This window comes from Diorhabda carinulata, chromosome X (genome assembly GCF_026250575.1).
Source record: "Diorhabda carinulata isolate Delta chromosome X, icDioCari1.1, whole genome shotgun sequence".
Classification (NCBI taxonomy): Eukaryota; Metazoa; Arthropoda; class Insecta; order Coleoptera; family Chrysomelidae; genus Diorhabda; species Diorhabda carinulata.
The window spans coordinates 259368-275939 of NC_079472.1; the positions used below are offsets into that span (position 1 = coordinate 259368).

At 30.3% G+C, this 16572-nt stretch overlaps 1 protein-coding gene across 1 annotated transcript in view; it reads left to right on the plus strand.

Moving 5' to 3' along the window:
- The window catches only part of LOC130902602 (ATP-binding cassette sub-family G member 1-like), a 40966-nt gene that overhangs the window by 2009 nt on the left and 22385 nt on the right, over positions 1-16572 (plus strand). Inside the window, exons 2-4 of the mRNA XM_057814836.1 lie at positions 3367-3625; positions 7651-7768; positions 13630-13822. Of these exons, the coding sequence (XP_057670819.1) occupies positions 3367-3625; positions 7651-7768; positions 13630-13822 (570 nt within the window). The remainder of the gene's footprint in view (positions 1-3366; positions 3626-7650; positions 7769-13629; positions 13823-16572) is intronic.

Here is a 16572-nt window from a genome sequence, read left to right on the forward strand (position 1 = left end):
GTAGAATACCTAATAAATTAGCTAGAAAACCAGGATTTACCTTTAGAATTCCAGAAATTGGCTAGAAAACCCAGAAAATAGTTAAAACATCAAAAAAAACCTGAAACCATCTGGAAATCGCCATAAATCGTGCAGAATAATCCAAAAATTTGGTAAAAAAAACAGAAATTAGGTAGAATACCCCAGAAATTAGATGGAAAAAACCTAAAAATGGACTAGAAAAACTAGAAAATAGCTAAAAATTCAATAAATTAGGTAGAATACCTAATAAATTAGCTAGAAAACCAGGATTTACCTTTAGAATTCCAGAAATTGGCTAGAAAACCCAGAAAATAGTTAAAACATCAAAAAAAACCTGAAACCATCTGAAAATCGCCATAAATCGTGCAGAATAATCCAAAAATTTGGTAAAAAAAACAGAAATTAGGTAGAATACCCCAGAAATTAGATGGAAAAAAACCTAAAAATGGACTAGAAAAACTAGAAAATAGCTAAAAATTCAATAAATTAGGTAGAAAACCAGGATTTACCTTTAGAATTCCAGAAATTGGCTAGAAAACCCAGAAAATAGTTAAAACATCAAAAAAAACCTGAAACCATCTGGAAATCGCCATAAATCGTGCAGAATAATCCAAAAATTTGATAAAAAAACAGAAATTAGGTATAATACCCCAGAGATTAGATGGAAAAACCTAAAAATATACTGTAAACTCAAAAAAATAGCTAGAAAATGCAAAAATCACCTAGAAAATCCAATAAATTAGGTAGAAAACCCAGAAAATAGCTAAAAAATGGAAGAAATTAATTAGAAAAAGACAGAAACCATCTGGAAATCGGGCAGAATAACCTAAAAATTTGATAAAAAAACAGAAATTAGTTGGAAAAACCTAAAAATTTACTAGAAAACCTAAAAAATAACAACAAAATACAAAAATCACCTAGAAAATTCAATAAATTCGGTAGAACACCAAATAAATTAGCTGGAAAACCAGAAATTACTTTTAAAATCCCAGAAATTAGCTAGTAAAACGAAAAAATCTGAAAAATGCAAAAATTTGTTAGAAAAACCCAGAAACCATCTGAAAATCGCGAGAAATCTGGCAAAAAACCCAAAAATTTTAGTAAAATAATCAGAAATTATGTAAGAATACCTGCAAAAAGGCTGCAAAATTACTTATTGTATACAGGGTGTTTTAGAAATAATACGGAGAACAATTTTTAGTCGACAGGGCTTTGTGAATTTAATTAAATTATTTCGTACACCATGTAAATACTAATTTAGTTACGTTACGCAAAAATTGATTACTGAAAAAAAAAAAAAAATTTGACGAGATTCGTTAAAATAAAAAAATTATATTAAGAGCAGAAATATTCGCAAATTAATATTCGTATCGCGCGGATTATACGCTGACTGCATTTTTCATTATTTATAGATGAAACCTTGTATAAATTTGTTTTTATTTCAAATTACCGATATTATTATTAGAAACACGTATTTTCTCGTTTATTGCGGAAGATAAAGTTGATCATAGTAAAACCTATAGAGATTTATTTAATTTTTGTTACGAGGGTAATCCGATAAGTGTGATATTAAAATTTTTACGAACATACATCGAAAAATGTCGATCTGGAGTTCCGAAAACGGGAACCCACAAAATCACCTGCAGTTTCGTATATACGCCCAAATATATTCAAAAAAAAAATTTAATCGTTTTGTTGCCATTTTTGAGGTTATATCGAGTATAAATCAGTATTGCGCCGCGCCCCCTCAAGGTGTGTTAGTTTTCTACATAATTTTTAGATTTGTCTACCTAATTTCTGGATTTTATACGATTTTTATGGGTTTTCTATCTAATTTTGGGGTTTTTCTATCTGTTGTCTCGGGTTTTTACCTAATTTCTAGGGGTTTTTAGATAATTTCTGGGTGATTCTGGCTAATTTTTGCATATTGAGGCTATTTTCTAATCTTTGTAACTAATTTTTGGAGTTCCTAGCTCATTTTTGAGTTTTTCTAGCTAATTTTTAGGTTTTTCCAGCTAATTTCTGGGGTATTCTACTACGAGGGTGTCTCCTCCCTATCGGATTTATTCCTGAAGTTTTCAAGCTAATTTTCGGGTTTTTTCAACTAATGTTTAGATTTTTCTACTTAATTTATGGGTTTTATACGAAATTTATGCATATTGAGGCTATTTTCTAACTTTTTTAGTTAATTTTTGGAGTTTCTAGCTGATTTTTGAGTTTTTTAGCTAATTTTTAGGTTTTTCCAGCTAATTTCCTGGGTATTCTACTGCGAGGGTGTCTCCTCCTTCTCGGATTTATTCCTGAGGTTTTCGAGCTAATTTTCGGGCTTTTTCAACTAATGTTTAGATTTTCTACTTAATTTATGGGTTTTATACGAAATTTATGCATATTGAGGCTATTTTCTAAGTTTTTTAGTTAATTTTTGGAGTTTCTAGCTGATTTTTGAGTTTTTTAGCTAATTTTTAGGTTTTTCCAGCTAATTTCCTGGGTATTCTACTGCGAGGGTGTCTCCTCTTTCTCGGATTTATTCCTGAGGTTTTCAAGCTAATTTTCGGGTTTTTTCAACTAATGTTTAGATTTTTCTATATAATTTATTGGTTTTATACGAAATTTATGGGTTTTCTAACTAATTTCTGGGATTTTCTAGTTAATTTCTGGGCTCTTCTAGATAATTTTTGCATATTGAGGCTATATTCTAGGTTTTCTAGTTAATTTTTGGAGTTCCTAGCTCATTTTTGAGTTTTTCTAGCTAATTTTTAGGTTTTCCCAGCTAATTTCTGGGGTATTCTACTGCGAGGGTGCGTCCTCCCTCTGGGAAATGGAGAAATTCTTTAATTTATATTGTTTTATATCTAATTTCTCAGTTTTTTACCTAATTTCTGAGATATTTTAGATAATTTTTGGGTTTTTATAGCAAATTTTTGGGTTTTATAGCAAATTTTTGGGGTTTTCAATCTAATTTTCTAGGTTTTCTAGTTAATTTTTGGAAATTTCTAGCTAATATCTGAGGTTATGTTGCTTTTAATTTATGTTTCTACGAGCTGCAGTGCCCAGATTCATTACAATTTGGTAACTCCTTGTGGCAATCCAACCTAATGTAAAATTCTGAACAGTAAGTTTAACAAACGATAACTGAAAATCCAATAGAAGTTTCGTGAAAACTTGATTAAACTAAGATATAATCCGATCCCTAAATGATGATCTTTTTTCACCCCCTTCCGTTGCGAAAAACCGAATATCCTTCCAGATACGCGCGTTTATTTTACATACATTTAAAAATGTATTTACGAAAATGCGGGGGGGTCAAATTTTTGAAATTTCGACCAAATCTCGATTTATTTTCAGACGTATTCGGCATGTCAGATTGATAACGAAAGGAGTATATCGAATCGACCTGAACGTTATACTTACCCTTTGAAACCTTTGGGAAAATCAAATGACGAGGAAACGAAAATTTCGTCCGAAAATTTTAACAATAATTACAGATTTCAAACGATGCAAGATACAATGATGAACGTTTTTCCCAAAAAACAGGCTGTCGATCTGAGTTTCGAAAATATCAGTTTCGTTTCGACGTCCTGGTCTATAACTAAATTTAAAAAAGGTAAGTTATAGTCGCGGTTTATTATTCTTTTTAATACAACTATTTACTTGAAATTTCGAAAATTTTCTCTTAATCGTAATTAATTATTCAAAATTTTGAATTTTATTGATAGATTAAAAAAAATTAAATACGTTGAACGATTTGTAACAAAAATGCGTCGATTGCCGTTTGGTTAGGTCGCGGCTTCAAATTTCACTGGAAAATGTTCAATTTTTTCGATTTTAACTTTTAAATTTCACAAATTTCGTAACGATTTTTTGTAAAATGAGGTTCAAAATGTAAAATAGCTTCGGTGGTTCAATGGATTGTGTCGTGTTTCACTATTAGAAAAATCAAATTTTACTCTAAAATTGTTTTTTATCTTTCTGTCTCGATTTTTGTTGATTATTTTCATAATTATTATAAATAAAAATAATTCGTGGTTTCGATCTTTCTTCACGTATTTTGTGTATATTTTTTTTTCAGATTTTTCTACCTAATTTCTGGGTTTTATACGAATTTTTTGGGTTTTCTATCTAATTTTTGGGTTTTTACCCAATTTCTAGGGGTTTTTAGATAATTTCTTGGTTATTCTGGCTAATTTTTGCATATTGACGCTATTTTCTAATCTTCGTAGCTAATTTTTAGGTTTTTCCAGCTAATTTCTGATGTATTCTATTGCGAGGATTTCTCCTCCCTCTCGGATTTATTCCTGAGGTTTTCAAGCTAATTTTCGGGTTTTTCCAACGAATGTTTAGATTTTTCTACCTAATTTATGGGTTTTATACGAAATTTATGGGTTTTTTACCCAATTTCTGGGCTTTTCTAGCTAATTTCTGAACTTTTATAAATAATTTTTGCATATTGAGGCTATTTTCCAAGTTTTCTAATTAATTTTTGGAGTTTCCAGCTGATTTTTGAGATTTTTATCTAATTTTTAGGGTTTTCCCAGCTAATTTCTGGGGTATTCTATTGTGAGGGTGTCTCCTCTCTCTCGGATTTATTCCTGATGTTTTCAAGCTAATTTTCGGGTTTTTCCAACGAATGTTTAGATTTTTCTACCTAATTTATGGGTTTTATACGAAATTTATGGGTTTTTTACCCAATTTCTGGGCTTTTCTAGCTAATTTCTGAACTTTTATAAATAATTTTTGTATATTGAGGCTATTTTCTAAGTTTTCTAATTAATTTTTGGAGTTTCCAGCAGATTTTTGGGTTTTTTAGCTAATTTTTAGGTTTTTCCAGCTAATTTCTGGGGTATTCTACTGCGAGGGTGTCTCCTCCCTCTCGGATTTATTACTGTGATTTTCAAGCTAATTTTCGGGTTTTTTCAACTGATGTTTAGATTTTTCTACCTAATTTATGGGTTTTATACGAAATTTATGGGTTTTTTACCCAATTTCTGGGTTTTTCCAGCTAATTTCTGAACTTTTATGCATAATTTTTGCATATTGAAGCTATTTTCTAAGTTTTCTAATTAATTTTTGGAGTTTCCAGCTGATTTTTGAGTTTTTTAACTAATTTTTAGGTTTTTCCAGCTATAGCTAATTAATTACGTTGAACGATTTATAACAAAAATGCGTCGATTGTCGTTTGGTTAGGTCGCGGCTTCAAATTTCACTGGAAAATGTTCAATTTTTTCGATTTTAAATTTTAAATTTCACAAATTTCGTAACGATTTTTTGTAAAATGAGGTTTAAAATGTAAAATAGCTTCGGTGGTTCAATGGATTGTGTCTTGTTGTGTCTGTTGTGTTTTTTTTTTCTTTCTGTCCCGATTTTTGTTGATTATTTTCATAATTTTCATCGAATGAATATTATTATAAATAAAAATTCGTGGTTTCGATCTTTTTTCACGTATTTTGTGTATATATTTTTTAATATTATGAAAACAAAAAAAAATATAAAAAAAAATCTAATTTCTAATTAATTTCGATTCGAAGACAAATATTTTCAATATTGCTTAACGACATTTCTACAAATAGACCATGTAAATAAGAAACAATGGTTATATATATATTTTTTTTGAGGTTAAATGTCAAAAGTCGTTTATTTAATATTAATTTATGACCCGGCAAAAAATTTACCGCGACTATCAACATTTTGCAAACTTAATTGTGATACGCTCTAATTTTTTTTACGCCGTTGCATTCGAGATCGAAACTTTCACGTAATAACATTAAACTTGACGTAGTTAATGACACAAATAAAAACCGAAAAAAAAAAAATCGTAAAACAGAAGAAATTTCTATTTATTCAAACCCCACAAACAGTTTTTGGTAAAACTTCGTCTAAATTTATTTTACTTTACTTGAATTCGGCGTATGGAAAAAAAAATAACAAAGGATTCTGCCGTTTTCAGCTTCACCAAAAGTTGTTGCAGGTCCAACAGCCGCAGTAGATTTTATCGAAACAAAAAATTAAATAAATAAATCGAAGTTTAAGGTTCGAGTACAAGGAAATTGATAATTGACGAGTTTTGAGTAAAAAAATCCCATTCTACACTCCACGCCAAATGTCTATAAAACAAAGTACCACGTGAATCGAAGTCGCGTGGCGTGGCGTGGTGTGACGAGGCTTGTTATAAATGAGTATAAAACAGAATACCACGTGAATTAAAATCGCGTGGCGTGGCGTGGTGTGACGAGGCTTGTTATAAATGAGTATAAAACAGAATACCACGTGAATTAAAGTAACGTGGCGTGGCGTGGTGTGACGAGGCTTGTTATAAATGAGTATAAAACAGAATACCACGTGAATTAAAGTCGCGTGGTGTGACGAGGCTTGTTATAAATGAGTATAAAACAGAATACCACGTGAATTAAAGTCGCGTGGCGTGGCGTGGTGTGACGAGGCTTGTTATAAATGAGTATAAAACAGAATACCACGTGAATTAAAGTCGCGTGGCGTGGCGTGGTGTGACGAGGCTTGTTATAAATGAGTATAAAACAGAATACCACATGAATTGAAGTCGCGTAGCGTGGCGTGGCGTGGTTTGTTACAAATTTGTATATAACAATGTCCGACGTAAACCGAAAAACATGGATCTGATTGCAATTTTCGTGTTTCTATTGTTATTCGTTAAATTTCGTTAAAATTTTCGTCAGTTTTAAAACGAAATCGTGACATTTTGAAACGAATGAAATATTTGAAAATGCAAAATTTAAATGGAACGATATATACGATTATACAGATTGTCTTAATAAATATAAATAATCGACGATTTCGAGATATTATCTCATTTAATTATTATTAAAAAGTAAAAGTTGAAACTGTATATTTCGACTGTGAAATTTCAGGTCACAAGTAAGCTAGACCCATTATGATATCTCAAGGATGTTGCCAATCGTATATAATTAGTTGTTATTTTTTTACATAATAGAAACTAGACGTATTCATTTTTTTTTTTTTTTCAACATTCTCTTTCAACTTTATTAGTACGTCAAACGGAAAATGGTATTATTTTTAATAGTCGACGATAAACAAAATGCGAGGACGATTTGACGGAATAGCGACATGTCAATGAAAAAAAAAAAAAAAATTTCGTCGGAAGATTTAAATAATCTGCGGTCCATAAACAACTTAAATTATTCGAATTATCTGTGTCTTAATTTGTTAATTAACGATTGGGTAAAATGTAATTGCCCTTGTCCTTTCTTTTTCTTGCTGCATATTTTATTTTTTTTTTAAACAGTGTGTAGTGTAGATTAAATCCCAAAAAAAGCAATTTTATATTAACAAAATTATTAAAAAAAAAGGTTTAGAAATCGAAGAGAAAGTGTCTATGAAACGAAAACATAATTATTAAAAAAATATACGTTTAGAAAGCTGTTAAAAACAGTGTCTTAACGTCGTGGCTTAAATTCGATGTTTTTTTTTTATAAAAAAAGAGTAAAAATGAAATTTTGAGTTCGATTTTTCTTAATATTCGTGAATTTTCGAAACCGTATTTCAAATTTCGTGGAAAACGACTCGAAATTATTAGAAAATAACTACGAAAAAAAAAGAACGAAATTGTAAAATATGAAAATGAAAATTTTATTGCAGAATCGAAAAAAATTCTTCACGGCGTCTCCGGGCAATTTAAAGCTGGAGAATTGTCGGTTATTATGGGACCTTCGGGTGCCGGAAAAAGTACTCTATTAAATGTTTTAGCAGGTTTTATGTAAGTATCAAAAATTTTTCAGCAAATTATACAAAATTAGAAATTTGTTTATTAGTCCCCCCATTTTTATATTGAATTTAGGTGAAATAAACACGTCAGATGAAATAAATTGAATTGAATAGAGAAATTGTTGGTAATTTAAAAAGTGTCGTTTAGAAATTTATGCTACAATAACCAAAAAAGTAACGAAATTTTTCAAAAAAAGTATTTTGACAATAAATTGTCAAAAAAAGTGCCTAGAAAACGATGTTTGAATGTCTAAAACAAGTGTCTAGAAATGGTGGTCGAATTTATTACAAAAAACGAAGAAGAAATCGTCGAAAAACTGCGTGGAAAACCGCGAAAACGTTGTCGAACAAAATGTCCAGACAAAGAAAACGAAATCGTCAAAAAAAGTGCCTAGAAAACGATGTTTGAATGTCTAAAACAAGTGTCTAGAAATGGAGGTCGAATTTATTACAAAAAACGAAGAAGAAATCGTCGAAAAACTGCGTGGAAAACCGCGAAAACGTTGTCGAACAAAGTGTCCAGACAAAGAAAACGAAATCGTCAAAAAAAGTGCCTAGAAAACGATGTTTGAATGTCTAAAACAAGTGTCTAGAAATGGAGGTCGAATTTATTACAAAAAACGAAGAAGAAATCGTCGAAAAACTGCGTGGAAAACCGCGAAAACGTTGTCGAACAAAGTGTCCAGACAAAGAAAACGAAATCGTTCAAAAAAGTGCCTAGAAAACGATGTTTGAATGTCTAAAACAAGTGTCTAGAAATGGAGATCGAATTTATTACAAAAAAACGAAGAAGAAATCGTCGAAAAACTGCGTGGAAAACCGCGAAAACGTTGTCGAACAAAATGTCCAGACAAAGAAAACGAAATCGTTCAAAAAAGTGCCTAGAAAACGATGTTTGAATGTCTAAAACAAGTGTCTAGAAATGGAGATCGAATTTATTACAAAAAAACGAAGAAGAAATCGTCGAAAAACTGCGTGGAAAACCGCGAAAACGTTGTCGAACAAAGTGTCCAGACAAAGAAAACGAAATCGTTCAAAAAAGTGCCTAGAAAACGATGTTTGAATGTCTAAAACAAGTGTCTAGAAATGGAGATCGAATTTATTACAAAAAAACGAAGAAGAAATCGTCGAAAAACTGCGTGGAAAACCGCGAAAACGTTGTCGAACAAAATGTCCAGACAAAGAAAACGAAATCGTCCAAAAAAGTGCCTAGAAAACGATGTTTGAATGTCTAAAACAAGTGTCTAGAAATGGAGGTCGAATTTATTACAAAAAACGAAGAAGAAATCGTCGAAAAACTGCGTGGAAAACCGCGAAAACGTTGTCGAACAAAGTGTCCAGACAAAGAAAACGAAATCGTCAAAAAAAGTGCCTAGAAAACGATGTTTGAATGTCTAAAACAAGTGTCTAGAAATGGAGGTCGAATTTATTACAAAAAACGAAGAAGAAATCGTCGAAAAACTGCGTGGAAAACCGCGAAAACGTTGTCGAACAAAATGTCCAGACAAAGAAAACGAAATCGTCAAAAAAAGTGCCTAGAAAACGATGTTTGAATGTCTAAAACAAGTGTCTAGAAATGGAGGTCGAATTTATTACAAAAAACGAAGAAGAAATCGTCGAAAAACTGCGTGGAAAACCGCGAAAACGTTGTCGAACAAAGTGTCCAGACAAAGAAAACGAAATCGTTCAAAAAAGTGCCTAGAAAACGATGTTTGAATGTCTAAAACAAGTGTCTAGAAATGGAGGTCGAATTTATTACAAAAAACGAAGAAGAAATCGTCGAAAAACTGCGTGGAAAACCGCGAAAACGTTGTCGAACAAAATGTCCAGACAAAGAAAACGAAATCGTCCAAAAAAGTGCCTAGAAAACGATGTTTGAATGTCTAAAACAAGTGTCTAGAAATGGAGGTCGAATTTATTACAAAAAACGAAGAAGAAATCGTCGAAAAACTGCGTGGAAAACCGCGAAAACGTTGTCGAACAAAGTGTCCAGACAAAGAAAACGAAATCGTTCAAAAAAGTGCCTAGAAAACGATGTTTGAATGTCTAAAACAAGTGTCTAGAAATGGAGGTCGAATTTATTACAAAAAACGAAGAAGAAATCGTCGAAAAACTGCCTAATCAAAAAAAAATGTCAAATATGAAGAAAACGAGATTTAAAATTACTATAAAAGGAACCAAAGACGACAAAGACTTTAACGATCCACGACTGGTTTCCATTATTTATTTTTCAAATAGAATTTTCGTCGTTAAACGAAAACAATTATAGAAAAACAATTAAATCCAATTTGCATATCCCCTCTTGTTTAACGTATTATTCGCGAATTTATTCATTCAACACGCTTTTTCAACAACGAATTATTCATCGGAAAGTCCTTGACGCTGGTTATGAATCATAAAAGATTCCTAAAACGCAGGCTTTATTTCTATTTCTATTTTTTTTTGTCACCAGCGATAAGGATTATAATATACACATTAGTTCGATAAGGACAGTTCAAACTTCGCATTGGAAAAACTTTATCAATACAAAATACTTACTGCGAATTTTATCTTTACGGATAAATCTTCGAAAATAAAATTATTTATTCACGCGTGGAGGTTAATGTTCATTTGTTCGAGTTTTCGAATACGTACGCGAACATTAGAGATGAATTTCTACCGTCACTTTTTCAATTTAGTTGAATAATTGATTTTAGTTTCGTAATAAATAGACACGAGTCGAAAATGAAGGTTTCTAATATTTATATTAGAAATATCTGTTATATAAGGAAATATTCGCGGCGACAATTTTTTAATAAAGTATTCGGGAAGCGAAAATTCCTCAAAAAAATCTACGAAAAGCGAGAATTTTTGGAAATGAGTGTCTAGAAAGCGGGGATTTCATCAAAAAAGTATCGAGGAATCGGGAATTTTTAAAAAAAAGTGTCTAGGAATCTATGATTCTGAAGAAAATTGTACAGGCAGCGAAAATTCCTCAAAAAAATCTACGAAAAGCGAGAATTTTTGGAAATGAGTGTCTAGAAAGCGGGGATTTCATCAAAAAAGTATCGAGGAATCGGGAATTTTTGAAAAAAAGTGTCTAGGAATCTATGATTCTGAAGAAAATTGTACAGGCAGCGAAAATTCCTCAAAAAAATCTACGAAAAGCGAGAATTTTTGGAAATGAGTGTCTAGAAAGCGGGGATTTCATCAAAAAAGTATCGAGGAATCGGGAATTTTTGAAAAAAAGTGTCTAGGAATCTATGATTCTGAAGAAAATTGTACAGGCAGCGAAAATTCCTCAAAAAAATCTACGAAAAGCGAGAATTTTTGGAAAAAAAGTGTCTAGAAAGCGGGGATTTCATCAAAAAAGTATCGAGGAATCGGGAATTTTTGAAAAAAAGTGTCTAGGAATCGAGGATTCTGAAGAAATTGTACAGGCAGCGAAAATTCTTGAAAAAAAATTACGAAAAGCGAGAATTTTTGGAAAAAAAGTTTCTAGAAAGCGGGGATTTCATCAAAAAAGTATCAAGGAATCGAGAATTTTTGAAAAAAAGTGTCTAGGAATCGAGGATTCTGAAGAAATTGTACAGGCAGCGAAAATTCTTGAAAAAAAATTACGAAAAGCGAGAATTTTTGGAAAAAAAGTTTCTAGAAAGCGGGGATTTCATCAAAAAAGTATCGAGGAATCGGGAATTTTTGAAAAAAAGTGTCTAGGAATCGAGGATTCTGAAGAAATTGTACAGGCAGCGAAAATTCTTGAAAAAAAATTACGAAAAGCGAGAATTTTTGGAAAAAAAGTTTCTAGAAAGCGGGGATTTCATCAAAAAAGTATCAAGGAATCGAGAATTTTTGAAAAAAAGTGTCTAGGAATCTATGATTCTGAAGAAAATTGTACAGGCAGCGAAAATTCTCGGGAAAAAAATTACGAAAAGCGAGAATTTTTAAAAAAAAAGTGACTAGGAAGCGAAAATTTTATCAAAGAATCGGGGGTTATCAAAAAAATGTCTGAAAATTGGGAATTTCTGCAAAGGAAGCGGCCGCATTACAAAAAAATGTTCATTCATTCATTCATTCATTCAATTCGCTTTACATCAAACTATCGAATTCGCAGCAGTTATTTTCAAGAACGAATTTTGAAAAACGTTCAACGATTGTTGAAATACCACGTACGAGTTCAACTAGAGATAAATACTTCAATCTGTAAATAGCCGACCTCGTTACCTAGTTGCCTTGATCAAGAATTTTATTAGAATGCATCTTGTACGTATTCTAACTTACGTAACGTAACATTCGAGATGGGAGCGAGCGAAGAAATAAATCAACTCGACGTTCATTACCAGCCATTTTCAAAATTATTCCATAGTAGAAACCTTAAAATTAGATTATGATATTATATAATTGTCGGGGAAGCGAAAAAAATTGTTTACGGAGCGATAATTTTGAAAAAAATTGTTTACTAAGCGAGGAATTGGAAAAAAATGTTTAGATGGCGAGGTTTCTTTGAAAAAAACTGTGCTTAAGACGAATTTTTACAGGATAATTCTAAAAAAAATAACTGGGAAGCGACGATCCTTCAAGAAAAATATCTAGAAAGTGAGGATTGTCGAAAAAATTGCGTGGAAAGCGATAATTTCCAATAGAATGTCTAAGAACTAAGAATTCTCAAAAAAAAAAAATGTCTAGGAATTGAGGATTCCGAAGAAAACAGTCTAGGAAGCGAGAAATGTTGAAAAAATTGCGAAGAAAGCGAAGATTTGATGTCTAGAAAGCTGCAATTTTCAAAAGATTGTCTGAAAAATGGGGAATTTTAAATTGAAAGCGTCTAAGAACTAAGAATTCTCAAAAAAAATGTCTAGGAATCGAGGATTCTGAAAAAAGCCATCTAGGATTTTTGAAAGAATAATAAAATATTAAGGATTCTCATGAAAGACTGTCTGGGAAGCAATGATTGTCAAGAAAAATATCTAGAAAGATCAGGTTTAAAAAAAAAGTGTCTAGAAAATTTCAAGGATTCAAACTTTTGTAATAGAAGCGCCTAAGAAGAGAGAGCCAAAAATTTCGAAAAATATTCAACTCAATAGTGAAGATTTCAAATAAAAAAAGTATTTATAAAAGAAAAATCCCCTAGAAAATGTCTAAGGGGTGAATAAAGTGAAAAATGCGTCTAGAATATAGAAATTATAAGGAAAAGTATTTAGGGGGTAAATATTTCGATAGAAACTGTCTAGAAAGCAAAAATCGTCGAGAAACTTTGGATATTTCCAGGAAAATTGTTTAACAAGTGACCATATTAGAAAAAAATAGCCCGGGAATAGCGAGGATTTTCAAAAAATGAATTAGAAAGCGAGGATTCTCGAAAAAAAGGATTCCATAGAAATCAAAAAAAGTCTAAAACGGAAAAGTGGCAAGAAGATAAACAAAATCAAAGAAAAGTGTCTAAGAGGTGAAAATTTTTTTCAATGTATGGTTAGAAAATTAAGATTCCGGTAAACACTGGCTAGTAAAAGAATTTTCTTTTTGAAAAACAGTGTCCAGAGCAAGAAAATTATTAGGAAAAGTGTTTAGGAAGCGAATATTTACTAAGGACCAAAGATTTTTAGAAAAATTCGGTAATTTCTCGAAAGGAATATCTAGGAGAAGTTAAAATACCTAATTTGATATTTTTTGCTCCTAACAGGGACCAAAATTTACGAAAAAACAGTCCGGGTTAATCCAAGGAAATCATCTGTTTGCGTTCCAATATAAAATCGGTTGTTATATACAAAACTGGTTTTAAATATTTGTCCTCGACATTTATTTTCTCGACATTACAAACATTTACATTATAGAAAATAATATTGACTAATATTAGGTAATATATAATAATTTTAGTACTAAAGGTAGTACCGGAACGGTGAAACTGAACGACGTCGTCCGCGATAATAGTCCGAGATATAGAAAGTTATCGGCTTATATACCGCAGGATGAACAACTTAGAATGGCTTTGACTGCTAAGGAGGCCATGACCTTTGCCGTTCATCTAAAGCTGGGTTATCTCGTTTCCAACGAATACAAACTTAAACAGGTACGAAAATTTTTATTTTTCGCCAAAAAAATATGAATTTCATAACTTTTGGTGGAATGAATTAACGCGATTGTTCGTTAATTCTTTCCACCGAAAAATAATAATGAATCGTGATATAAACGAAATTTTTAATCGATCGATTCTATTGATCTTTTGAGTGGCGTTTAATTTTTTTTAAAAAAAAACCAACAAATTTGAAAAAAAAACAATCAAAATCATGATTTAAACAATTTTAACCCAAAAAACATCGATTTCTCGAATTTACTAATGTTCTATAATTGTTTTGGTGGAATGGATTAACGCGATTGTTCGTTAATTCTTTCCACCGAAAAATAATAATGAATCGTGATATAAACGAAATTTTTAATCGATTCTATTGACTTTTTACGGGGCGTTTAATTTTTAAAATACATATAAAAACGAACAAATTCGAAAAAAATCAATCGAAAATCATGATTTAAACAATTTTAATAAAAAAAAATCGATTTGTTGGAATTTACGAATTTTGTATAATTGTTTTGGTGGAATGGATTAACGCGATTGTTCGTTAATTCTTTCCACCGAAAAATAATAATGAATCGTGATATAAACGAAATTTTTAATCGATTCTATTGACTTTTTACGGGGCGTTTAATTTTTAAAATACACATAAAAACGAACAAATTCGAAAAAAATCAATCGAAAATCATGATTTAAACAATTTTAATAAAAAAAAATCGATTTGTTGGAATTTACGAATTTTGTATAATTGTTTTGGTGGAATGGATTAACGCGATTGTTCGTTAATTCTTTCCACCGAAAAATAATAATGAATCGTGATATAAACGAAATTTTTAATCGATTCTATTGACTTTTTACGGGGCGTTTAATTTTTAAAATACATATAAAAACGAACAAATTCGAAAAAAATCAATCGAAAATCATGATTTAAACAATTTTAATAAAAAAAAATCGATTTGGGGGAATTTACGAATTTTGTATAATTGTTTTGGTGGAATGGATTAACGCGATTGTTCGTTAATTCTTTCCACCGAAAAATAATAATGAATCGTGATATAAACGAAATTTTTAATCGATTCTATTGATCTTTTACGGGGCGTTTAATTTTTAAAATACATATAAAAACGAACAAATTCGAAAAAAATCAATCGAAAATCATGATTTAAACAATTTTAATAAAAAAAAATCGATTTGTTGGAATTTACGAATTTTGTATAATTGTTTTGGTGGAATGGATTAACGCGATTGTTCGTTAATTCTTTCCACCGAAAAATAATAATGAATCGTGATATAAACGAAGTTTTTAATCGATTCTATTGACTTTTTACGGGGCGTTTAATTTTTAAAATACATATAAAAACGAACAAATTCGAAAAAAATCAATCGAAAATCATGATTTAAACAATTTTAATAAAAAAAAATCGATTTGTTGGAATTTACGAATTTTGTATAATTGTTTTGGTGGAATGGATTAACGCGATTGTTCGTTAATTCTTTCCACCGAAAAATAATAATGAATCGTGATATAAACGAAATTTTTAATCGATTCTATTGATCTTTTACGGGGCGTTTAATTTTTAAAATACATATAAAAACGAACAAATTCGAAAAAAATCAATCGAAAATCATGATTTAAACAATTTTAATAAAAAAAAATCGATTTGGGGGAATTTACGAATTTTGTATAATTGTTTTGGTGGAATGGATTAACGCGATTATTCGTTAATTCTTTCCACCAAAAAAATAATAATGAATCGTGATATAAACGAAATTTTTAATCGATTCTATTGATCTTTTATATAATCGATTTTATTACAGAGCGTTTAATTTTTTCGATAAACTGAACGAGAAGTTTTTATTTGTTTTGAAGTTTCGATATAAAAAATGTTTTGGTGAATTGTTTATTTAGTATGGTTAGGGCCAACGATACTTTTTTATATTTAGAAAAAAATACTATAATCCGTTTTGTAATCAATTTAAAATAGTTTTTTTGCAAAATATATACAAAAACGAACAAATTGGGAAAAAAATAATCGAAAATCATGATTTAAATAAATTTTATTAAAAAAAAATTGATTTACTCGAGTTTACGAATTTTTTTGGTGGAAAGAATTGATGAATCAGTTCGTTAATTCTTTCCACCAAAAGATATCAATAAAAAATAAATTTCATTCTATCAAATAGTTGAAATACGACAATATACCGAGTGTTTCGTTAGAACCTAAACAAATTCTTTATTGAAAAGCGAGAAACACGTGTTTTTTTATACAGGGTACATACTAAAAGTGCATAATAGTGATTTATTAACTTATAATTTGGAAGTGGAGTCTACCCTCTTTTTAGTTATGGAAAATCAATAGATTTTATCGTTTCGTTAATTTTTTCAGCGTATTTAAGAAAAAAAAATGAGAAATTTGGAAAAACAAAATAAACTCCTCGTTTGTTTCCGAAAAAAGTAGTTGAACATGTTTTTGCCGTATTTTTTTCGAAGAATATACGTAAAAACGAACAAATTGGAAAAAAAAACAATCAAATATGATGATTTCGAACATTTTTTACGAGTTATTAAAAATTTTGAAAAAGTTCAAATTTTTATAATTTGTTATTTTAAAACCCGAATTTCAACATTTTTTGGGTCAATATTGAAAAGCGTTTTTTTATACAGGGTATATACGAAAAGTGTTGTACTCAAAAATACGATATTAATTCGTATTTAAATAAAGTTTTTTTTTTTTGGAAAGTTTCTTTCA